Here is a 26,296-nt window from a genome sequence, read left to right as displayed (position 1 = left end):
GGGATACCTAATCATACTCAAATATATACAAGAGAAGACAAAATAGGTGAAATCAGAAGTCAAAAGAGCAGACATCTTGTTACAGTAAGTACTTTGAATGAAGCCAGGATACAGAACAGGTACCTGCTCACTCCAGCCGGTGTGAGATACGGACACCCAGGTCCAAAACTCTGACCCTACACACTGCCCTCCCCCCGTGAATTGGATACAAGCTGCTGGGTGAGTTTTCCATCTCTAAGGGTGTCCAGGACACAGGTAAATCTGTACAAGCCTTCTCCCCTGCACCAACAAATTTGAAAATTTTTTGAGTGGATAATTAAGTAGGGACATCTTGAGACATAGAAGCGTTATTCATTTTCAAATCTAACAGCATTTTTGTCATCTACTACCTGCTCACCTTTTTTTTCTTTCTCTGCCAAATGGAGCATTACATTAATTGATGACTGCTTGTATGTAATGGAGAGTCAGTGTGGTGCAGTCCTGGGTCTAATGGACAATATATGATCATATCTGATTGGTAAGTTTCTCTGAAGCTCAGAATAAAAAAAACTGATTTAAAGGTGAAGCAGCAATCATCTTGTACAAAAACTTCTCTTTAAAGGTAGGTGTTGCAAGGCAAAGTTGTTGTTTTAATTGTTTAGATGTGCTGCAGAATCATAAATAGTCAAATGAATAATCTCAATTTGTACCCGTTTGTTAGAACTTATGCTAATAATAGCTTTTGTGAAGGTCTCTTAGCACACACTTGATGAGTAAGTAGGAAGCTGGATGATGCATGTTTTATAAACAAATTGTGCATATAATATAAAAGCAGATTGTGTGACATCAGTAAAGACCACTTTGTATGGTTGTCCCTTCCCGCGCTCAGACTTTGAGGCTCTGTCAGGGATCTACTCATGTCATGGAGAATCACTATCTTCTATCTCTCTCTCTCTCTCTCTCTCTCTCTCTCTCTATATATATATATATATATATATATATATATATATATATATATATATATATATATATATATACTGAAGCATGACGTATTAAAATATATTATGTGAATACCAGAGTGTTTTCAGGCCTCCAAGGATCTGTCCAGTCTTCCTTTTTTCTTTCTTTTTTAAGAGTTGCCGTATACACACTGCATACACCAGGGAGTACAGCATGGCCATAGATGCAAGTGAAAGAGCCCTCTGTGGGTGGACACTCATACTGCAGAATATGTCCTCATTCAAAAAACATTGTTGTAAGCGAGCGAACATGCGTGTGTCAGAGTGAAAGGCAAACAGACAGATGAAGTAATTTGGACACAAGGCTCTTGGTTTAGCATTGGCCCAAATTGAGTCTGTATCTCTCTGCAGCTTTCTATTAGGGTTTAAGTAAGTTTATACACAGGAGGGAATTAGCCCAGAATCAGACCATTGAATAGTCTTTGTGTGATAGGTGAGGTCAAACTTACCTGGTAGAAATAAACCCCTAAAATGTAGATTTGTCTAGTAGAAAGTATGTTTGCCACTCAGCTATTATAATCAAATTTAGTGTTAAGCTGGTAAACCAGTAGTGCAGCATTTAGCAGCTGAAGAGCCAGATATTTTTCTCAGAGAGCTAAAAGAGAGTGAACATGCATTTATCAGGTCGCCAGAAACACGACTCACGACACATAAATTCCAATTTTATTCTGTATCTACTGGATGTGTAAAAAAGCAACCGCTAACCACTTCGCCATACCAACTTTTTAAGGTATTGATATGTTAGTGTTGTATTTACAACTAGTTTACATTGACAAAAATCAGGCGTTGCAGGTTTAAAACCTTATTAAACACGAACCACTAGGAAGTCTCAAACATTTATAATACAGCCCTGATGCACCACAGGCTTATAAAGTTGTTGTGGCTAACCTGTCAGTAAACAGTTGCCTACTTACACATCCAAGAGTCGCAGAAGAACATAAGCATCCTGAGTCATGTTTCTGGCCACTCGATGAAGAAGGAAATCCAGTATTCACTCGCCTTTTAGCTTTGGTTTGGTTATCACTGACTACTAAGAAACATATTTGGGACTCTTGGCTTTCTAGATGCTTGTTGTTTACTTCAGCTCTCTGTCATTAATCGCTGGGCCGGTAGAGCACACTCAGCTTGTCTTCACTGGAAACTGCTGCCTTTGGTTTTTTTATGTGGGAGTAATAAGAACTGTGAGACCCAACCATACATTGTGCGTGGAGGTCAAAGAACCAAAATAATGGGCTAAATCTGTCGAAAAGCTGCATAGAGCTGCAGAGGTGGTTGCTACTGTCATTATCAGTGACTGTCAGCACAACTGGGCATTATTTTACATTATATGGAGTGATTTGATTCAAAATCAGAAATATGGCTTAATACTGGTTTATTTTCACATTGATCATACAGGCTGTTGCCTTAGAGGCTGCAGTGTGTAGGACTGGCAGCCACTGGACAGTGTAAAGAGCATTGGTAAGTAAGTGCAGTTTCTCAGGGGTAGTTTATCATCAAATAGGCAGCCAGTTTCACTCGGTCATATTGTATATTCAGTATGATTCTTTGGCCTGGAGGTGAAATATGGAGGAACAGGCAGCAGCGTGGAGTAGCTGCAGCTCCCAGGCAGAATCAAACAACAGCTGCCTCTCTCTATCAGTGTTTTTATTTGTGCGTGCTTGTGTGTATGCAGTGGATGTGTGTGTGTGCATAGTGTGCTCCATACACACCAGATGTTTGCGTGTCTGTTTGTGTGTGTAAAGTTACCTGTTTGACCTCTGCCATGGGCTCAGGCTGATAACATCAACTGACAGATGGTTGTAAGTGTATTTACTCTTGGGCAGCTTCTTGGCTTTTAGGAGTATTTTTCAGCCAGTTGTTGGGAAACTTTCACTGATAGAGCACTCATGTCTCTATCCACTGGTGTGTGTTTGTACATATGTATGTACATGTTTGTTTCAATACCTACTTTTTTAAGTTGTTAATAGAGAACACTTTTAAACTTGTGTTCTTTGACATGTTACTAATTTGATGACCAGATATCCTTTTTTCTAACATAAATCATGCAGAGTGGTAGGCTTTACCAAGGCTGTGAGGTTACTAGAGGTGAGTAAAGTGATATTTTGTATGGAACTTCATTCCATAAATTTTAAAGTTGCAGGAGAGGGGAGCATCTTGTTATGATGATACTGATCAATTCCCTGCCTATAGACATGTTCTGAGTGGACTGGATCTTACTGTTGAGCTGTGATAAAGGGTCAACACTATAGATTTTCTTGTATGCATGTATCTTGTAATCATTGTAATAATAATGTTATCAACCCAAATAATGATTTATTATATTTAACTGGCTCATCTTGTTATATTAGGTGACATGTGTTGTATACAGTAGCCAATAAAGTGCTCATTCAATGTGTTTCAGAACCAGGCGATAATTCAGTATTATTGCTTCTCATCTCTTCATTAAATAGTATAGTGACAACATTTTCTTTTAGATTTCTTTTCTTTCTAGATAATGGAAAGTTAAATGCTAGGCATCAGCCTGTCAGAGCATGATGTCTTAAATACTTGAGAACATTTTAAAAGTACAGATCACATCAGACTTCTTGTTTTTAATGTGTGTACTTCTGTGACTTAAACATCTGCCCACAACAGGGAATGAAAGCTGAATGGTATTTAAAAAAAACACAGATTCTCACCAACCATATGTTCATGGTCTGGTCTAAGCATGGACTGTCTACTGTGGGTAATGCATCACAAGGATTTTGTTGTTTGTTTTGCTTTTCTCCTGACACAGACCCGGAGGGTGTTGTCTAATTTACAGCCAATCCAATTCGGTGGTTTGACCTTAATCTTTAAACCATTTAGAAACCTTACTGGTCTCCAGATGGATATAGTCATTAGTGATTCTGCCTGAAAGGGTGAAATGAAATGGAAAGATTTCTTTTTTTGTTAACCGTTACTACTGTGGGTTTACAGATGTGGGTTTAAAACACCAACAGTACACATTATAAACAGTATATGCACAAAGCAACATTTCATGCTTTGTTGTCTAAATAGTGCTTTGACATTTCTGACAGAAGCTCTGGTTGCCAGTGTCACACACTTATTATGTATTTTAGCTGCATAAATGTGAATGTTTTCACATGTGAAAGTCACAAGAACAGCGAAGTGCAAAACTGTGGAGTTTGGCTGTATTTGTGCTGCCATCTGCCCTATCGCTGTGCCAGAGGAGGAATCTAGCCCCAGCTCTGAGACCATCCTTTTCATCCTTATTTATCTAAACTCCTATGTTCTGTATTGATCTGTTACAATTATTCCTTACAGCTATGGCTTAATATTAATGAAATCAATTAAGGTGCATCACTGATGATCCTACTCCTTCTAGCACCTGCTAAAACGTGCATCGCCCATGAGTCTTTGCAGTTCTAACCCACCCCTCTCGGTTGTGTTTTGCAGGAGATTAGAAACATGCACAACGAGCAGCTGATGGGCATCAGACGAGAGGAGGAGATGGAGATGTCGGACGATGACATGGAGGATTCCCCTGACAGCAAGGACTCTGAGGACTCAGGTATGTATATGTATGCATGTGTTCACAGTTCAGCACTTCTGTCAACATGACAGACCATACACTGATCAAGATCTTCAGAAGATAAACATAGAGCATTAAATAACTGAGGAGGACAGCTGTGTTTGACTGAAATGGCCGTAATCATCCCCAAAGCATCTGATCTCGCCACATGAATAAAAAAAAACGCATTAAAAGTACCTCAAGATGCTGACACCACACACTTTACTATCTTGCAACTAGTGTAGCGCAAAGCGGACACAGTTGTCAATTTCCCGTCTAGCTCCCACGTCGTTTAAATAGCAAATGCACCTGCGCCAATCTTTGCGCCCATGGACGTGTTGGTCTTACAGGGAGGTGTGTTCAGGTGAATCATGGTGTATTGCTATCTTGAGGAAGCGGGGAAGTGCCTGGCTTTTAAAGGGAATGGGAGTTGACACTCTGATTGGTTTATTGCATGTTACGCCCAAAACACACCTATGAATTAATGAAGACACTAAGTACAACCCTTTTGAACCATGCACCCGGCGCACAGACACTTTTTTCCACCATCAAACTAGCAAAAGTGGATTTGGACACGCCCTAAACACACCTGCACTAGGCGGTTCACGCTGTGCAATTAGATTGTTAAAATAGGGCCCTTAATGTTGAACATGACTACTAAATGACATTTGCCTCAGTCCACCTTGGATGCACACGACTCCATACGAGTGTAAATTAATCTGTCCTCACCTGCCAGCTGCCATCTAATTTCAGATCGGGGTACCACTGAAGTGCCATAATCCTCTAGTTTTCCCTCAAATGAGTCTCTTTGTGTTTGCTGAAGCAACACAAACTAACAGTGCTCCTAATTTCTCAACCCCCATTACAATAACTCCATAACTCTAGAGTAGTCGCCAGGGTAACATCCTGTAACCGTCACCACCACATGTAAGGTTGCCTCTCTGCATGTTGTAATGCTCTCTTCACGTACTCTTTCTTCTTGCCTTTTAATCATTCTGAACTCTGCCATTTGCTAATATGACAGCTACTCTAATCAGTATGCAAATGTATGTAAATGCAGTCATCAGCTCAGCCTCTTCTCTTTTGCAACCTTGCTATTTAGCTATCAGTAATTAGCATTGCCGTCAAAGACCTGTCATTCCGCTCGATGCCACAGGATTTGCTGAGGTGACAGGTGTTTATGTGACACTTCTTGGTATTTGTGTTAACAGGCTGACTGTTACACCCCCTTTTTTACATGTCAACCAGGACTGCTGAAAACACCTGTGTTATGACTGCAGCCTCTTAAAACGTGAATCGATGCTCTGCATCTGACGTGTGTGTGTGTGTGTGTGTGTGTGTGTGTGTGTGTGTGTGTGTGTGTTGTGTGTGTGTGTGTGTGTGTTGTGTGTGTGTGTGTGTGTGTGTGTGTGTGTGTGTGTGTGTGTGTGTGTGTGTGTGTGTGTGTGTGTGTGGGGACATGCACACTCACGGATATCTGCAGGTCGATAGCGCCGCCTGTTATGTAACAGAAGTGGAATTGCTCTGAATCTGGCCAAGCGGTTGACATCCCCTCACACCAAGTTGATGAGGCTCTCAGATCAATACTCTTCTCACCTCAAACCCTTATTTTGCTGGGAGAAAAGTACACACAAACACAGCATAGACACATACACTCACACTCACCCAGCAAGAGTTCATTAACACTGCCAATGGTCCTCCATGATAGACTGCAGGCAGCACTCATGAACACCCACACAAAACCTTACCAGACATGCATTCATGCACTCACACACACACACACACACACACACACACACACACACACACACAGGATGGGGCTTATCTCCCCAGTCCAGTCAGTGTATACAGTCATTGAGCTTCCCCTCAAAGCCCACAGGAAGAGAGCAGAGCTGATAATACTGGGCATCTCTGGAGCTGAGCAGGTCCCCTATAATAATAAAATAATACTTCCACTTTCTCCTGTCTCAATAGCTCAATAGGTCAGGTCAAATGTCCAGTAAAGAGCCATTGGACAAAACAATCTGGGATTTTCACAGCTTTCAGTTGTCGATAGACTAGGTGTTTGATTTTCAGACACTGAGTGAATATCAAAAATAAAAAGTACAGTTAGCTTGACAACATGGTACCTTGAGATTTTGGATCCCGTGCACCATTCAGGATTTAGCAACATTTGAATTGAAATCTGACGAATGTTGTGGGGTGGTTTTCTTATGTTGCCAGGCCACTGTCCATAGAGTTGTGAAGTGTAGAGAGCAGCTGGTTTCAGAAGTGTCTTTCCCATTCTCCTTTTCTTTAAACCATAGCCTCAATTTTGCTCAATAGAGAAACACGAGACTCTCCCTGATACTCCAGTTTCCCACCAGATTGGCTACCGTTGCTATGTAGAAGAAGCCAGTCAGTGTATCACAGCAGTAGTGAATTCAGAACGCGTCATTGTTTACTTGGTGAAACAAAACAAAATTGTCAAATCAGACCAGACTGACATAGTCCTGATGAAGCTGATTAGATACGTTTTTAAGTGTTTAACTCTAAATGAATTATACCTGAGGATATTTTTATATGAGAGAAATATTAAGAAGTTTTCAGTTGATCTTTTTCTGAAATACTCTGTCCTGCAGGAACTGGCAGCGATATATTTAGCAGAAGACTTATATCGAAAGGACATTTTCCATTTTGTGTTTCAACATGCCTGAAATTTGCATAACGTAAAATTGAGCTCTACTCTTTTGCCATAATGCATGGAATTTTAAGATGCTCACCAGCTTGCAATCCTACTCAATATTTCTGTGCCTGCTCTCACTCAGATGAACAATGGGTGATCCAATCCTAATTTAAAATGTCACTGTGTAACGGATATACAAGCTTCAATATTTTAATCAAAAGCCACACTGTGAAACTGAGACCCCAGCAACTGTGACAGCGTTCTACACAATGAACATCATATTCCATATTGTTCTCTAACTTTATGTTTAAATCTGTAGGTGTTTCCCAAGCAGAAGCTTTGAAGGAGGAGAACGACTCTCTGCGCTGCCAGCTGGACGCCTACAGGAACGAGGTGGAGCTGCTCAAACAGGAACAAGGCAAGAACCAACCAATCAGCAGTGAGGAGGACACCACACACTCTCAGCAGCTCAACTTCCTGCAGCAGGCTCTGCAAGGCATGCAGAAGGTATATATACACATACACACACCTTTTCCAATCATCTGTCCAACAATAAGTCTAATCTCCTATTTGTAATTGTTCCGCACCTGCTTCTTTTTAAGGTCGCTCCGGTTAACCGTTTGAACTTTCCTTTCCATTTTATTCATGACCCTGCACTTTAAAAATGAATGCTGTGCAGGAACAAGTGGGATAGTACAGCTGTCAGGAGCAGATGTTAGTCGATTCTGAAGAGCTGCTAAAAAATAATCTTTTCGGGTTTACTCTGGTCGAAAAGGAAAGCTTATTTGCAGTTGGAATGGGTTTTACTTGGGATTGGAGGGTTGTGTGCTATAATTCAAACGGCGCACATACTTTTTTGGACAAACCCAAGGCTATTAAAACAATTTCAGACCATTTATTCAGAGAAAGATTATGAAAAGTATTTGATTTTTCTTTCTTTGAAAATGTGCCTTGAATATCGTATAGTGTACATTCCCAATTAAACCCATCTCAGTGGTTGGTATAACTGTTTTGTTTCTATATAAGACAACACATACACTGTTTCAGACTTTGTCAGAGATTGAAGGATAGAAGTTCTTATTTCCATTATTCTCTGGTGTTTATACAGTCATCAACATTTATCAAGACAGTCAGGCATTCGATCTCTGAATTAAAAAAAATAATCATATGAACAAACGCTATTAACAAACAATTTTATATATAAGAAAGTAAGGTAAAAATTATCATAAACCAAAAAGATATTACATAATTAAACAGTTATATGAGATTGAAGATGCAAATCTAAATGTCTGAAATAAATATAGACAATGTGCAAACATATGAAAGGAGGCGCCAAGAAATTTTATGAATTATGATAAATCACAGGAAAGGCATGCACCTGTATTATATTTTAAAATAGTGAAGTGACTGCACACATAGTGTGCCTTTAATCCACTTTATCTTAAGCTGTGGTTCAAAGTATTCCTTAACCTGGGAAACAATCTCACCTCAAGGTCCACGTACTAGCCGTTATTTAACTACTACATCTTACAGGACGACTACCTTTCCACTTTCAAAAGACCAACCCTTCTAATGTCAGAAACCATTAAATGTAACTTTTTAAATACTTATAATATTAACAATAATCGTAATACTTAATTTACAACCTAATTGACTCATTGTGGAATTTGTCAAGTGTCTTCTCTTAGCTAGTTGTCGCAAGTAATGGACATTATGATTGATTCATGTTAAGAAGAAGAGAATCCATTAAGGCCCTGCTGTTCATTTCGGCTTACAGAGAGTAATTACCTTTCCAGCTTACATCTCTCATGTTTATGAAAAGATAAGGTCAATGGATTAAATGAATTGGAATGCACTGAAATTGGAAACCTCTCCTTACCAGGGTCCATGTGTTGTATCATACAGACACATAAATTGCAATGAAAATTGTCAGCATGTACTGGCAACCTGTTTCCTCACTTGTGAATTATAGTGCATGTAACACAAAAGCACTTAATGTGTAGCTTTGCAGATAAACATTCCTGGCTGTAAAGACCTCCTGCGTCTCACGGACTCTCATTTTGTTGAAATTAACACAGCAGGAGATGAATCTTTTTATCTGTGTTTAGCAGATAACTTCGCTATCAAAGCGAAGTGACCTGTGTCACACAAAGCAAGGATAAAAACCCAACGACAGTTAATTCTCTCATGAGGTTTTTCCTATATATGTAATTTGGGATTTTTGAGTGTTTTACAAGCAAAGGATTTGACAAATTGCTCCACTTGGCATACAAAAGAATAAGAGTAAGACAAATTATAATACGATGATCATTTTCTCTTTAGAAAATGTTTATTAAAGTTACAATTTACGTCAGTGTCTAATTGCTTTTTTGTATTAAGCTGAAGTTGTAATTACCAAAGTTGGGATTACATGCTCAAAATAATAAAATAAATGGCTGATTGTTCCACTGCTTCAAGAGCCGTTCGCGTAAAAGGTCAGTATTGTCACAGTTAGTTCACAGTAGCATTAGTAGCTTACTGTTCCCCCTTTTTTTTTGGCAGCAACTGTTAAAAATGAGGGAAGAATTAAAACAGCGGGAGGCAGAGCTGGAGAAGAGTTTGGAGGACAAACAGCAGCTGAAGAACCAAGTCCAGAACCTGAAGGAAGGACTCCAGAACCTGCAGAACACAGACGTAATGCAGGTTAGTTGGACAGAAAACACATTTTTGTCAGCTGAGTTTCGTGAGAATGAAGAAAGAGGAAGAATCTATCATGTTTACTAGTTGTGTTTTATATGAAAGTTCATTTCTGGGTTACTCTCTTTTTGCTTAAACATAAACACTATCTAATTTGCACTTTAATAACAATAAATAACAAATAACTTTAATATAAGAAATTAGTTCAAAATGAGTTTCAACGCATGAAAGATATTGAAGAAATAAATCCTCAATAAACAAAAGGACAGAATGTGATAGTTGTAATGTGTCATTTTGGGTCAAGAGAATGACTCAATAATTTGAACTAGTTTAAAACGTCTCTCAAAGCTCATCACATATCCCAAAATAGCTGTTTTGGGTGCATCTTTATGATATCAACACTTCGGGAAAGGACCTACTGTAGTGAGACGCATGATTTAACTTCAGTCATTGTTCTGGTGTTCCCATTTTCCTCCCAGGGAGCTTAATCCATTTTTTTTTTTTTACACATCGTATAATCGACTCTTTTATTTTTGATTTCCCTCCAACATTGTTAATAATGCAGCTTTCAAGTTTTAAGTGGCTCAGTAAAATGATTTCCCTTCATTATGCTTCTGTTATGGTATAATAATGCATCTCATAGAAAACCTATTCAACCAATAATCATTTGGAGGGCTGTTTACGGTCCCTTGTGTGCAGTAAATCTTTTTGTCCACAGTTTTTAGTGTCCTTCAAAGTTTTTTCTGCATTAGTGTAAAAAACATTCATAGACAGCTCATTATGGCAAAAACATGTTCACATCAGTGTCACATAAAGCTTATAAATTGCTGTTGGCTATACAAAATCTTTACTGCTGAAACAAGTTTTTGAGTTGATTAATCTATTAGTTCGTTGGCAGAAAACTATTTTGATCAATCAATCATGTCAGTTATTTTTCAAGCAAAAATAACAAACATTTGCAAGTTCAAGCATCTCAGATGTGATGTTTTAGTGCTTTCTTTGTTATCTTATATATATATATATATATATATATATGATCATGAATAAAGGTTTTGAAGTGTTGGTCAGAAACAAGCAATTTGATAATATCACCTTGAACTCTAAGAAATGGCATTTTTCCCAATTTGTATTTTAATTTTTAACGATTCATTGTGAAGATGATCGGCAGATTAGTCATATAATGAAAATAATCGTTAGTTGCAGCACTGTACATCGTTATCTTCTTAACTATTTAATTTCACACTAAACTCTCCACTTTGTACTCAACAAAGTTGACAGTAATCAAAACATGATCACAGGTAGTGATGTTCCTCATAGTTCATAATTCAGGTACGGTGAAATGGGAAAGACACTAATGAACGAAGGTTAGAGACTTGAAACAACATATATTTCAGTCAGTGTCCTCATAAATGTAAAGGGTGCAAATATTTAAAAGAGTCTTCCTCTGTCTCTTCCAACATTAGGCCCTACCATTTTCTATCTATTCCACCATGGGAACACTTAAAATTAAAGGGTAGGATTTTCAAGCTCATATGAACATTGAGTTTTTCCTTTCTGTAATCATCTCTGCTGTTAATAATAGCCAGTAAAAGCTCCCTTTTTAAGTGTGCTTCCACTCTACAGTAAGTGCAAAAATACATTCTAAAGTTGATATGGGGCTGTAACAGTCTGAATTAGATCAATAAACGGAGTAGCTTCCAAAGTTACTGTCTTTTGAGTATGAAATTTCCTTTTGGTGTCACTGTCCTTCCCCTGCAGCTCAGCACACAAACCCTGTCTGTGAAAACACAAAGAGAGAATGATGTGTAAAAAACTACGTTTGGAAGATATTATCCATGTGGCTTGTTTAACTCGGACTTTTGAAGCCTCAAATTACCTTAATATAAACTTTGAAATGTTTTTTGTGCATGTTGCTGCTGTTAGGAAGGGATTTTGTAATGACCAGAAGGAATTAGTACAGAAAGCAAGACCTGTGTCAATGTTTTACATAAGATGGACTGCTCAGATGGATAGATAGATAGATAGATAGATAGATAGATAGATAGATAGATAGATAGATAGATAGATAGATAGATAGATAGATAGATAGATAGATAGATAGATTGATTGATTGATTGATTGATTGATTCTTTTTTCCTTTTCCAAGGAAATTTAGCCGTACAGTCCACACAGAGCCTCACATAAATACATAGGTACATGAAAACATTATACACTCCCACATAACTACATGAATGACATAGATACATCCCCATTTATACTAACATACCTAAACTAACACTCGGTGCTACAAAAGTGCAAATACTACAACACATGTCAAATACACACAGAAAATAATGTGTAGTCTCACATTATCTTGAAATGTCTAAATAACCTTCTTTGTTACAAAATCCCTCCATTATTACATGCAGTACAAACTAAGTACATTTCCCTTCAAGTGTGTGCTTCTCTACCACTCAGGATGTTTTTTTCATTTTCTTATTTTGTCCACTCCTCTTTTCTTCCTGCAGCCACATAAAAAGAACCAGTAGAAATCCATTCATTTCCTAACTAAAAACATATTGAGCATGGTTGACCACAGTCAAATTGTTTCTTTATTTTTCTGCAGCTGAAATTGTATTCGACATAGACCACCAGCAACACAATCATCTACTCTCATTCCTGAACATTTTGTCCTTTGGGCTACATCAGCACTGTGCCAAGAGGCAGTAACTAAGATACCACATTGATATCAACATGTACACACAGGAATATTGTGATCACCACATAGAGAGATATTACCTGCAGAAGACATTGTGCAGCTGTAAACCACTGGTGCCATCTCAGAGCTGTCATACAAGGCCACATCATCAGTTAGAGCCCCTCCTGCTACATTATTCCCAACATCCCCTTCGTTAATTGATTCAATGTGTTGCCTACATTGAGGCATGTTTTTCCCAACAAAACTACATCTAAAATTGATAAGAGGCGAGCTGTTTTATTACAAGAGTACACTGCTAAATGCAGTGCACCATGATCTACAGTATTGTTAAACAATTTGAACTTTCAAGAGTCATTTTTCTCTCTTAGACATGTCATGTTTACTAATGTTTCAGGTGTTGTCCCATATTCCCAGTGTTCAAGCGCTAATGTTTGTTAATGTTCCTGTTGGCTCGGTATAATGAGAGGAAGGGCTGTCATTAAAATGGGCCTCAGGTTCAATCGCCTATTAAATTGGATAATAATGAAAACGAGAGGCTCTCAATCCACGTGGGGAGCTACTCCATGTGTTGTCAGTTTGCTTTGAGATGGACGAGCCGACTGCAGGTTTCATATAACACAGAGGTGAATGCGTAATTTGCTAAAACATCTCTTTCGTCACATCATCTGGAGTGACAAAGTTGTCAATAGCGCTTTAATGGTGATGAGTTTGATTAGAAATGTGTCGCCACAGCTGTGAGCCCTGGAAAATATGCTAATTAAATTCCTGCATGTGGGCAAACATGAATCATGGGAGGCAGTCTCATTAAAGGGAGAAAGAGAAATCAATTTTTGGGTGTAGGTTTCTCTGAAGATTAGCAGTTGTTGTGGGGTTATTTGTCATGTTGAAGAGATCTCGTCGTGCCATCAGTTTTTCCTTCACTACAATCACAGTTGCTGCTCTCACCAAGCTGTCACCACACATTACTGGATTGGCAGCAGTGCAGGTCGTTGAGGCCATTGACCTTATTGCTATTATGATCACAACAAACACGTTTTATCATATTTTTCCGTATGTATTTTAGTGCTGCCAGTTACTAATTTCATTATTGATTGATGTGTTGATTATCTTTCTGACTTAAGGTGTGCTCAAGCGATTTAGTATTGCATTTCTATAAAGCTGGGGGAATTACAAGAGGCACATTTAAAAGAGACATTGTCAAACTCTAAGCAGCAGAGGTTTAGTCTTAGTCTTAGTCAAGCTCCAAAAAATGCTCAAGCCTACTCTTCCCATATTGCAACGCAACAGTGTTATTTCATCAGACCCTTCCTGGCTGGTAAATGTCCTTAATGTTCTTCTCACCCCCAGTTTTTTATTCAGGCTTGCTGTCAATGTTTAGAGCTCAAAAGTTATTCTCTCAGACTTTCTAAAGCTCCCTTCAGAGCCACAGCTGAGGTTATACAGCTGGTGCACTGACAAGTGAACTGATGTTCATGTGGAGTCTATAAACAGAAAAATGGTGAAAAATGCTCATCATAGTTTCTCAGAGCCCATGGTGTCATCTTCAAATTGCTTGTTTTGTCCAACAGTACAAAACCCAAAGTTGTTAAGTTATAAAACCGAGAAAAGCCGCAAATACTTCACGTTTTACATTTAAGAAGTTGGAACCATTAAGACTGTTTGGCATTTTTGATTGATAACTTACTTAAACAGTGAATTGGTTATCAAAGTCAAAAAATGTAATGTTAATTTGTGTAACCCAGTGATTGCCAACCAGGGTTACTTGTACAGTTAACAGGGGTATGTGAAAAGATTGTGAAGTAGCTACACTGATTTTAACAATAGAAATTATGATTTTGTATTCAATTGTCACAATAACCTCCCAGCTACCATAGGCCAACTGCACATCAACATTGCTCAGTTTCCCTTTGACGTGACTCTGTTTTAACACCAGGTGTTGCAAATGAAAGGGTATAGAAGCGAGTTAGCAAGTGAGCAGTGAAATGGATGGAGTAGTGTATAATAAATGGTTAAATCCATCTTCTGCCACTCATGATAGCTGTACAAAGGCAAAAGAACAAAGAGACATCCTGTCTATTGACAGTAAAAGGGTACCCAAGCCCTCTGTATAGGGCTATTGGCATACTTCAAGGGAAAAGAGAAAAAAAAATGTCTAGTGAGAGCCACTGGTCTAATTGAACAATGGAGCAATTATCTCTGCGCTAATATATTCCCAGAAAATGAGAACTTACACAGTCTTTCATTGTTACAAATGTAATGGCTGACTGTTCTCTGCCAGTTTTGACTGAAAATAGTTAATTATATCCATAAGGAGTTCAGGGTCTCTGCTTTTCTTGTTTGTTCAAAATCAGCACATTTCTGGAAATTATTCTAAAAATAATGCCCATATTTGTCTGTTTTTGCACACCATGCTGTGCCCGTCTGTCTACATTAGCGCTCAGCTTGTTTCTCTGTGGCTTTTGCTCATATGTTTCTAATGTGCCGCAGCTGGAGACGTCGAAGCAAGATGACAGAGGCAGCGAGGAGAGCACTAATCAAACCAGTGTAAGTGGAAAAAGGTTGAGCCCTCCCTGCTCCTCTCCAGATATTGTTTTGTGTCCTCATTCTTTCCCTATCCTTCTTCTTCCTCATCTGACTTCCCTCTCTAACCCCTTCTAGTGACATGACAGATCATTACAGGGCAATCCAGTTCACTGCAACTGCATTTGTCATTGAATAAATCACCCAGACACAACTGGGCTAGGAAATAAAGGAGTCATAAAGTCAAAATGGCTCGTAAACATGCGTATGTCCACACACACCCACACACTGACACACACTCACTGAGTGTTATAGATAGATTAAAAACAGAAAAGGGCCACCAGGCATCCCACACCATAAGTGGAAATAGTACACACAATACTATGTAGGACAATAAACAAAAACTCTTCTGTTATTCCTCTGCCATTTTTCTGCCACCTGTCAGAGATCTGAAACAAACAGCTTGATCATTTCCCTTCCAAGTCTCTCTCTCTCTCTCTCTCTCTCTCTCTCTCTCTCTCTCTCTCTCTCTCTCTCGTCTCTTTTTGTGTCTGTGTGTGTGACGTGCATTTCATCCCTCTATCAGAAATATAGCTGCTGGCAAAATCTTCTCCCTTGCCTCATTATCCTCATCCTTATTGTCTCTCCATATTAATGTGTTGGTGGTAAAACTTTCTGATGTGTTCATTCTTATTTGTGTTTGTCTTTTTATTGTGTGCCATGCATCAGCTTACATTTAAGCTTGTTTACTTCTCACAGCAGATTAATTTCAGTTGTGTGTGTGTATGTGTGTGTGCGTGTGTGTGCGCAGGAAGCCACCGTAACTACAGTGGTGTCCTGTAGTCAGGAGAAGGAAGGTCCTACAGAGAAGAACCCTCCGAGTCCTGTCCACTCAGAGAGGGAAGCTCTGCTAGTTGGTACGCTGACACAAACCTGACTCTTGCATTGCCAATACCGCTCAGACGTAAATTTTGTATTTGCTGTATTTTTACCTATGAATTACTCAGTAGTAGTAGGAACTACAGACAAGCGCACACACACACACACACACACACACACGTGTATTGTTATTGCGTCACTTGGTTTGTAGTAATTTGATAAATTGCACATTTGTTTGGGAATATGCACCACAGAAGCACAATATGAAACTGAAAATGATGTTGAAAAAAGTGAAATGAGCACCTACAAAGCTTCAGTACGCTTCAAACGAGCTACATTCTATATCCAATCATCCAAGCATGTCTAAAGGCAGAAGTGTTTAAATACCTGTTCCAAATGGTCCTGCTGCTATTCTAGCTGCTGGCTGCAGGCTGACCCCCACTGCCTCCCTCATCACTCTCAGAGAATGAAGGTGCTTTTAGACAGTGAGCCTCCATTTTAAATCCGCTGCAGCAGAGCGCAACGCCACCGCTGCCGCTCTCAGCTGCCGCTCTCAGCTACCGCTCTCAGCTACCTTTGATTCTACCAGTCTGTACGCCACAGGCTGTTGCTATATTAGTTGGATCATAGTGCTAACTATGCTAAATATTATTTATTGTCCCAGACCAGATAATCCGATTTTGAAGCTTGTGTTGCTCCACTAATCTTCTGGTGAAGAGGTGTATCATTCAAAGAACTCAGAAACAGTCAAATCAGCTCCTGTATAGTTTACCTTGCTGTGGATTCTGTGGTTGCCATGCTAACACAGATTTCCCCTCGGCATTCATTGTGTTTTACTTTTACACAAAAAGTGACAGAGGTAGTTTGACAAAGAAATCTTGCGAGTACGGTTCAAACCCTGCTTACTTTCAATCACTCGCACACCTGACCAATTGCTGCATAAAGTGGGCATCATTGTATGATGATCTGTTGCAGACGGCTAAAAGAATTGTTGGACACAGCCCCAAGCACCCTCATGTTAAGTAAATAGAGGCCTCAAGATGGGTGCATAATCCTAAATAAATGTATGTTAAATAAAAGTAGCATTAAGTAAATGACACACCACAAACCTGGGGACAGGAAGTAATCCAGCATAGGGTTATTGGTTGGTTTCTGGAGCTGCAGGCATCGTACTTGATGGGTATTTGAAGGGGCTAAGATAATACAACATTCACAGAATGGTGGGAAAGAGGAGTCAGAAGGTGTTTACAGCTCAATTTTGCCCAAGGCACTCCATGGCCATGGCATTGTTGAAAACTGGCAGCAGGTGTGAAAGCTGTAAAAACACAAACGAACATTCTTGTGGTGCTTTCAGATACAGCACAAAGCACGATGCATACAAAGTCCGTAGAAATAATGAAACAGAAATTTGCTCAGGCTGGTGCAATTTAAGGTGACGTCTCATCTGCTACTGTTGAGAATGAGCTACAAATTTGTATCACACTGCAAAGCATAAACTTGGGATTCCCATTAGATTCAGACAAATATAATAGTCCCAGTTTGCATTTAAGTTGTAAGAAAAGAGGGCACAAAGGAGGGAATGTGGTGTCAAATAAGGGGAACTATTTGAGTTTTTTTTTTAAGTATTTAAATGATCATCTTCTGAGCCTTGGTATAAGCTCTGACACTCATTCGTATTCTGGCACACACATTGAGTGGGAGCATGTAGTTACAGCAAACGTCTTTTTTATATTTTTTTTTTATAAGTTAGAGAACATGTTCATTTGCTCTTTTAAGGCAAATAAACACAGACAGCGAAACACTCCAGTGGGTGATTTCATGCAAATCAACATGAAATTCTACTTGGTATTGTATCTGAATGGACCATTAGACTCCCAGTCAGTCTCCTATTCATTGTCAGTGGAGCAGCTCCAGGCTAGCACGTTGTTAGTTTCGACCGACCTCCTGCAGGTGGCAAAAATGAAGCCTTGAAGTAATTTCCTCTTTAAAAGTCTCAAGTGATTGTGGTATTGTGGCTCTAGTGTTAGCTTCCTGACTTTAACACTGTGTGTGTGTGTGTTTGTTTCAACTGTTGGTCCCTCGATGCTCTATAGGTGGTTAGTAAGCAGAGGTGGAGGATTATCTCTTTCCTGGCCCTGTCTGTGAGCTGATAGCAGATGGTTTGTTTGAGCATGGCTTTGATGAGAGACAACGGCATCAAAGCTGTCATTAAACACTCCCTCTAATCTGGAGCCACAATATACAAGAGGCTCGTAACAGTACTGGGACTCTGGAAGAAGCAACTCAAAGCTTGTGTTAGACTTAGTCAGAGAAGGCAAGGAGTACATTATTTGGCAGGTGACGGAATTTGAAGGAATGTGACATGGATCTGCTTTAAAATGTTTGCATGACTTGTGTGTTCTACCTCAGGGATCATTTCGACGTTCCTGCACGTCCATCCGTTTGGAGCCAGCATCGAGTACATTTGTTCCTACCTGCAGCGTTTGGACACCAAGGTAACAGGAACGCATGAATCAGAATCAGAAAAGGTTTTATTGCCATAATAAGTACACTTATGTGGAATTTGCCTTGGTGAAAGGTGCATATATAAACAGACAAGCAAACATATTAAACATTAATATAAAATAAACAATAAATACAGAAACAACAACAACATATATACAGTACATACAAAGTAACTGTTGCATAAGAAAAAAGGCTGAATGGGTTGTCGAGTAGATTAGCAGAACCGGTCCTCACTATCACTCTAGATTACAGACACTGTGTCAGTCCCCCCTACAGGACTGACATATGGGCTTGTTGTGTGCCAGGGTCCTGCTGTTTAGTAGAGACACAGCCCCTCAGTGCAGCCAGTGCTTCTTAATGCTTTTACAGCCCATAGAAATGGATGCTTTTGGAGAGACGTCTTAAGGTGAGGCAGAAGCACATAAAAGGAATAGTGTGACATTTTGGAAAGCAGTATTGATTCCCATCCAACTCTCTCTAAATGTTGAAGTATCGTTTTAAACAATCAGGAGCTAGATGTAGATTGTGTACCTTTTTTTTAGTAATCTCATTGAGATTAAGATTTCTTTTGCAAGAGAGGCCTGAGTAGGGATGGGTTCAGCAAAATGGGAACACATTTCTTATCGAACCTTTCTTATTAGCACAGACAAATGGAAAACATATAACTTACGCCAGACATCACCTGTGGCAGATTAGATCAAGTGTTAATCAATAATTAGTGTTAATTCTGTAACGTCTAAAATGAAAAGTTTGGTTGTTCTCTGGTTAATATGCTCTGAGTGGCAATTCATTTCTTCAAGAAATGATCTAGCCGGTCACCTTGCATTAATCTACCCTTCAGTATTTCAAGTCAGTAGCAGGTAAAGTACAGTAGGCTAAAGCTATGAATTGAACATTTGTTAGACAGCCACTAAAAGCTGTAGTGTGTCTGCCTCCTTAGCCAAGAAAAGGTGTTTAGACAAAGAATTCTTATTAAATAAATGGATTCAATGCTGGATTTGAATCCCATACATTTCTATCCCTGGACCTAAGTACAACAGAGGAAACATTCACAGAGAAAAATACATACAGCAAACCAAGTCAGTCACACAAACAACAGAAACCATTAGACTTCTCTAAATATATGTTTGGTTGAAAGTAGAATCTTTGTTTTAGAAAAGAAGTTTAACTTTGGAGATAGTTTCTCTCACTTTTCTATCCCTAAATGTCATAGCTTTATGTTTAGCCATATCTGACTAGTTGTGTGATTTCCCTTGATGCCAGAACACATTAAAACTAGATCTTTCATTCTGATTCTTGAAGACCAAACACCACCCTTCGTTTCCACTCTGTCTGGCGAAGCACAGCCATTTTATCCCCATCTTTCTGAGGAGGCATTTCAGACGTATTATCGCTCTTCGCTGCCACTTACACAAGGCTTTTTCAATAGGCCAACTTTCAATGTCACCTCCAAAAGGTAACAACTAAGATTAATGTCCATTTCTGCTCCCCGCCCTGACAAGAAGACCTTCAGAAAGAATGGCAGATGTCACTGCTCCCTTAGCAGTCGCAGTCACTGGAAGATATATTAAACGTCTGGGCTGAAACCCTTAGATTTCAGACTACTTAAACATGATAATTATTTAGAAGAATGAATTTTTCAAAAACGTTGTCTCTATGTCTACAAGGGTGCCCCAAGAAATGATTGTTCATTGTAGCAACTCTTTGAATATGCCCATCACCACCCTGACTCATTTTCACACATGAAAATATTAGTGTGATGTTTTTCTCCCATGCCTTTTGGGTTTTTTGTCTAGTGTGTCTGTGTGTTCATGTGTTGGTACGTGTGTGTGTGTATGTGTGTGTATGTATGTGAGCGTACGCCCACACTTGTCTGTCTGCGTGCGTATGAGTTTGCCTGTGCATCTGTTGTTCCCACATCGCTTCTCCACTACACATATCAAGCAACCCACAGAGTTTTGTCAATATCACTGACTAGACTCTCCAACAACAAGCCCAATCCTCTCTGCTTATCTACCAGCTCCACACACGGCTCCATTGTCTGTGATGTCACACCACTCCTATCTCCATGATGGACCTTAATGCAACCTGACATCAGCACAGGGCTCAAACAATCTAGTTATTAATGCAACACAGTGTGGGTCGTCTACAGCAGCGCGTACAGTGGATTTAGGCAGTGTCACCTCAGGATTTTAATTGACCGATGAGCCTCGGCCCACCCCGAGTGGTATGAGCCAGATTCCGCTTAGTCAGGTGGCTGCTATACCGTCACACACACGCTATAAATTTACATGCACTGTGATTCTCTGAGTGCCGTTGTGAGTAGAGAGGAGGTGTGGACTGTGTAAAAGAAACAAATGTGGATGTATGTCCAAAGTTATCTCATTGGTTGACTTGGCAAGGGCATCAGCAGCAAGTCACTGCTGACATCCTGTAGACCAGAGTCGTGTTTGTATTTTTCAAAGGTTTTATTGGCACTCCCAAATACATTTGTTACTTGGAGATGTATCTAAAATGACTTTTGGTGTATGACTATGTGCATATGGACTTCGTTGTAACCATGGTGTGTGTGTGTGTGTGTGTGTGTGTGTGTGTGTGTGTGTGTGTGTGTGTGTGTGGGGGTGTGTGTGTGTGTGTGTGTGTGTGTGTGTGTGTGTGTGTGTGTGTGTGTGTGTGTTTCTGCAGATCAACACCAGTGAGGTGGAGGCTCTTCTTTCTCGGCTGCCCTGCACCTTCAGACAGGAGCTGACTGGTGTCGGAGCCAGTTTGGAGAAACGCTGGAACTTCTGTGGCTTTCAGGGCATCAAGAGCACGTAGGACTCTGCCGGTGACACTTCTGGGACATTGAAGAGATGACGGGCAGTGACAACACAGGGACACTGTAGAGATGCAAAAGACGCCGTATAAAGCCCACAAATATCAAAGACGGTGGACTGTACTGTACAAGGACACAGAAGACTGAGCACAGATCTCCGATCAGGAGAGAATGTTACATGAGCATTTCAGGGACTCTGTACGTGGCAGAGAGGTACAAAAAAAAAACGCGGTTACAAGAATGTTGACACCAAACCACGGTGGCAAAGTCTTCATGAGCTTCAACTCTGTGTCTGCTAAATAATTTTAGACATAACTACGACTCTCCAGGAGTCACAGACCGCCGATTCCTACTGTCACTGGATTATTATGTAGTTATTGCCCACAGGGGCAGGGCATTGTGCTTTCTGAGCCCGCAGATGGCTCTGTATGGTGTCAGTGTGAGCCAGGACTACAGGGCTTACCAAGGAGACTTATCAGGGTCTAGCTGAACACTTCAAACCTCCAAACCCTTTGGCCTCCCTCTCTCTTTTCATTTTGCTGTTCATGGTTTGTAAAATAGATCAAAAATGGATATATTTCTTCATTTTATGTGAAGGCTGTTAACAGTTGCATAGAATCATTTGTTGTAATACACTGTAAATGCTTGGATGATATTTTTGATTATAAAAAGACATTTGAGTATATCAAAATGTCTAAGTTAACATTTTATATATGTATATCTGATGCTCGGAGAGGCTGGTTGTAAAATAAGTGTGTGGGTGAGATTCTAGTGCACAAACATCTTTAAGCCTGCCAACCTTCACTATCCGTCCTAACGGGCTGGCTGCATTGCACGCGTAATGTATGCAGAGCGGACGTTCCAACACTACGCTTCCGACTATAATCTATGAAACTGGCTACACCGGACACCAGAGAAGCGCGTAGTGATGCGTATGCTCCGTGGAGATCCGCTGTACAAGCGTAAAAATACATCTTAAGTCTTCTATTAATATTTTTTACGTGAGGTGTGTGCGGTCCTTATACACAGAAATGGATCATAAAGTGTCTGTATTTCTTTTAAATTAAACTACCAGTATATAGGAAATTACTTAATCACTGTCAATGAGGGTATTGGCAGTTTCATTTTGAGTTTCTGTTTTTATTTCTTGTTTCCCTCACCTGCGTCCTCAGATAACAGCTGACAGTAAATTGACGTTTTCACAGCGCTGTGCCAGCTCCAAAAATCTGAAGAAACGACAACAATCCCCGCGCAAAAGCTGTCCGTCTCGCCCTGTGACTCGCACAATCCTACGCCGTGCGAGTACGAGCAGGTGTAGCCAGTTAAAAGATACATTCTGCGGCACATGCGCTCCGTGAACGGTCCGCATACATTACGTGTTCAATCAAGCGTAAGAGAGACACACACAAATGCACCTGCACAAAAAAAAGTGGTATACATCTCAAGTTTGTGCCCATTCTTGCTTGAAGGACATTATTTTTTTCTGTCTACCTGTTTTTGTTCCTCGAGTAGCTGCACTAGCTGCACTCAAGGCTGGTTTAAGAACCTTACATAAGGGCGTTTGTGTCTTTCAAAAGCACCTGGCTCTCAGCCATGCTAAAGGCAAAACACACCAGCATCCCACTTTACTGGGAAACACCTAGGGGATCATGTTAACGATGTTTAATTGGGGAGGCAATTGTTGGCCGTTGTTGCTACCATTGTGCGTACACAAAATGTTGTGTGCTACTTGCCTGGATCCATATATTAAGTTGTTATGCAACACTCTTCAGAGGGGAGCTTTCATTTCCATCTTTGCCAGATAGAGAGCTCTTGCCGCCAGGACTGGAGGTTCCTCCCAAAAGCCCAGTCAAGCATTCTTAATGCGCCTCCACTGGGCTATTTGGCGGTGTGCTCTCTTCCCTTGTCGCTCTGAGAAACAAAGGTTTATTATTACACATGATTTGCTCTCGTCATCTCCCACGGGCGTTGCATTTGAAAAATTAGCGTTCATGCACTTGTCAGCGTACTAGTCCTTGTACCTGAATTAATAATGAGTATGTTTTGCCCACAAGCTCCTACAAGGCTTTTCCTTTCATATGCATGTATCCATTATTAACCTCTTGGGTTTGAATAGGAATAAGGTTTCATGGGTTAAAAGTAAATCTGTCGTGGGAAGTGGAGTTGTTGTTGCTTTCCATACTTCTCAGCTTCTGCCTGCTTGATGGCGCACTTACGATCATTAGAGATGCTGCCTGTCCAGAGTTGTGCATCACTGCACTTCCTCTCCACGCTGTAAGACTTCTCTCAGATCTCAGCAGAACATCCCTGGTGACAAACTCTAGCACACCTCACACCAGCCTCTCCTTTCTCACTCATTAGGTTTCTCTCTTGCTCTCCTTGACATAAAAAAACACTAATATGGTGCATTATTTTCTTTCAAAAGCTGCTTTGTGTCTAGCGTTTCCTCCCAACTGAGTTGCCATTCCTACGCACCGATTGACTGCTGGCACTCCCAATTTAACTCTTTAACAGCTGTGTGTGAGTGAGTGTGCAGGCACATACGTTGTAATTGTGCATCAGGTTCTCAGGCATCACACAAGGAGATAAACACAGACTAATTAAATCCAGCAGCAGTCCCTGGTGAATGCCGCTCTCCATTCACTGTTGTCTTCTCATCGCTGGCGACGCAGTGAGGAGCCTCCTCATTAATTTAACTCGAGGTATATTCAAGAACAAGTCATCCAAGTGTGTGATTTACCTCCCCAGCAGCAGTGATGACACGGTAGCATGAGTCCCGCCTTGTGAAGTCACTGGGAGAGATGTTTGAAGATGTCCTTGGGCATCTGCTGAGGTTGAGCTTTTATCAAACACTGAGCCTGGTTTTTAAATGTAAGGACCGTAGTGTCATTTTGGGTGGGATTTCTGAGAATGAGTTTGTGAATCCATCACGTTTTTTATAAAGGTGTAATTCGACGTGAGGAGATAACTAAGTTCTTTGGGGTGATATCATGATGCTCGAGATACCCTTAATTACCTTTTCCTCTCATGTTGCTTCCTCAAAGGCATCCTCATCTACTTAATTATGATTATGGCCTCCCTTGAGCGAGCAGGTGAGGGAAGGTGCTGGCTATGTATGCAGCGCATGTGGTCCATAATAAGATAAACAATCACAACAGAAAGTGGATTAGAAGAACACAGAGGGGCATCACTTCTAAGCTTGTCTTCACTGGTCATGGACCAACAGGTTTGCAGTTGAAGAGTTTGGACACTCCGACAAACTGGCCTCTCACAGAGCAGTGCGCTGCTGTTTTGGCAGATTTGTTTTGGATAAATCACTACATGATATCTGGATCTTAACTAGATGAAGCTCAAAAAGATCAGTGACATGGTGTGGTGAGTCAACAGCTCCTCCTATTGAACACAACAGCAGCTACACCTCACTCTACATTTTGTCAGCCAGTGGGCCAGCACCGGGGGGGGGATTTGCATTGACAGCGTGTTTATGGCCACAGCGCTGGGGGACATGTTCATGCGGGTTTCTATCTCAATAAAAGCTCCATGGTACTCATTATTTATGTATGCATAAAGCTCCTAAAATCTACTCTATTTCCAGGGTGCCAGTGCTGCAGCTCCGAGATGCACTACAGCTCCAGAAGAATTTGCCTGCAGGCTCTTGGAATGGCATCTTAGGAACCAAAAACTATGGAATGATAAAACTAGAACTAAAGACATTTCTATTTCTTTGAGGATTATTAGTTTGGCAATTAGCAAATCATGTTTTATACAATGTTTTTTTGTTTTCTGCATTTCGGTATGCTTCAATAATTGCATGCACTTTTTGCCTGAATGAATGGCAAGTGTTTGAATAATTGCTTTACACTGCTCTCTGGGGTGTCTGGGCTCAGGATATTAAGCTGTGGATTTCAGTGGAGTATGACACAGTGCATCTCACTGTTTAATTCAATGTCTCTGTCTCTCTCATTCCTTCTGCCTCCAATACTGTTCATAGATCTTCATACAAAGTAGGAAAGCACAGCAGTGCATGCCTATTAAGAATTTGCACCCACTAAGGAGGCTCTGCCACATTAAATACTCAGACCCTACTGGGGAGAGAAAGGGTAAAGAGGGGAAACCGAGTGGAAATATCTCTCTGTACTTTGGGAAATATATTCATGGGATTCTTATAAAAAATCTTTGACGTTCAATTCTGTTCACACTCAGAAAATGTCTTGGTCAAAGATTGCCCTGCCGTTGGGTCCAGCAGTGGTATTTCTGGCCCATTAGTTGGTGAAACCAGTGAGCCTGATCACTGTGTTTGATCTGAAATGCCAGCACAGTGCGGCTCATGCCAGGTTAGATAGGATAGTGAAACTCTCTCCTAATGAGCGATGGCCACTCTTCATGCTGTTATGAATCGAGTGACCTTTACCAAAGAAGAATTGCTTTGCACCGACAGCAATTATCTGCACAGTGGAAACTTATTTGAGAAAAGTTTATTTTTAGGCATGAGAAGTGGTTGGGTCGACATCAGTTCTTTGACATGTTCTCCGGCATAGAAGTTCTGTCCTTAGACACTGATTTTAAGTATTTATTGTATTGGGCAGCAAAGAGCTGCCAAAGCGTCCTCGTGTGGTGTTGAAGTGATTGTAGGATTTGTTGAACTGCAAACACCTGAATGCCTGGAGGGATGCCTGCCACATTAGGAGGTTAGTAGCATAGATATAAAACAAGTTATGTCATGTTTTATATCTATGGTTAGTAGCCTGAAGGGAAAACCAGGTTTGTGTCCAGTAAGTACACGAGATTATAGGAGTGGGCGATATTAACAAAATCTTCTATCGCGGTAATTCTACATTACTATAATATGATGGAAAAACAGGTGGGAATGTACAGTACAGGCCAAAAACTTGGACACACCTTCTCATTCAATGCGTTTCCTTTTTATTTTCATGACTATTTACATTGTAGATTCTCACTGAAGGCATCAAAACCATGAATACTACAC

At 40.3% G+C, this 26,296-nt stretch overlaps 1 protein-coding gene across 6 annotated transcripts in view; it reads left to right on the top strand.

The window, feature by feature from the left end:
• The window catches only part of enox2 (ecto-NOX disulfide-thiol exchanger 2), a 192,000-nt gene extending 170,000 nt beyond the window's left edge, over nt 1-22,000 (top strand). For 3 of the 6 annotated variants that reach the window (XM_039813280.1, XM_039813277.1, XM_039813281.1), the window contains 7 exons: nt 4,437-4,551; nt 7,536-7,723; nt 9,758-9,898; nt 15,078-15,134; nt 15,922-16,027; nt 18,399-18,484; nt 21,180-22,000. In XM_039813280.1, coding sequence (XP_039669214.1) covers nt 4,437-4,551; nt 7,536-7,723; nt 9,758-9,898; nt 15,078-15,134; nt 15,922-16,027; nt 18,399-18,484; nt 21,180-21,311 — 825 coding nt within the window. In that variant the 3' untranslated portion in view covers nt 21,312-22,000. The remainder of the gene's footprint in view (nt 1-4,436; nt 4,552-7,535; nt 7,724-9,757; nt 9,899-15,077; nt 15,135-15,921; nt 16,028-18,398; nt 18,485-21,179) is intronic. The other 3 variants (XM_039813276.1, XM_039813279.1, XM_039813278.1) reach the window with 1 other exon arrangement.
• The last annotated feature ends 4,296 nt before the right edge of the window (nt 22,001-26,296 follow it).

Source organism: Perca fluviatilis, chromosome 10, assembly GCF_010015445.1.
Source record: "Perca fluviatilis chromosome 10, GENO_Pfluv_1.0, whole genome shotgun sequence".
In the NCBI taxonomy this organism is placed as follows: domain Eukaryota; kingdom Metazoa; phylum Chordata; class Actinopteri; order Perciformes; family Percidae; genus Perca; species Perca fluviatilis.
Note: the sequence above shows the minus strand (reverse complement) of the source record. Positions and strands in the feature narration are given on the sequence as shown.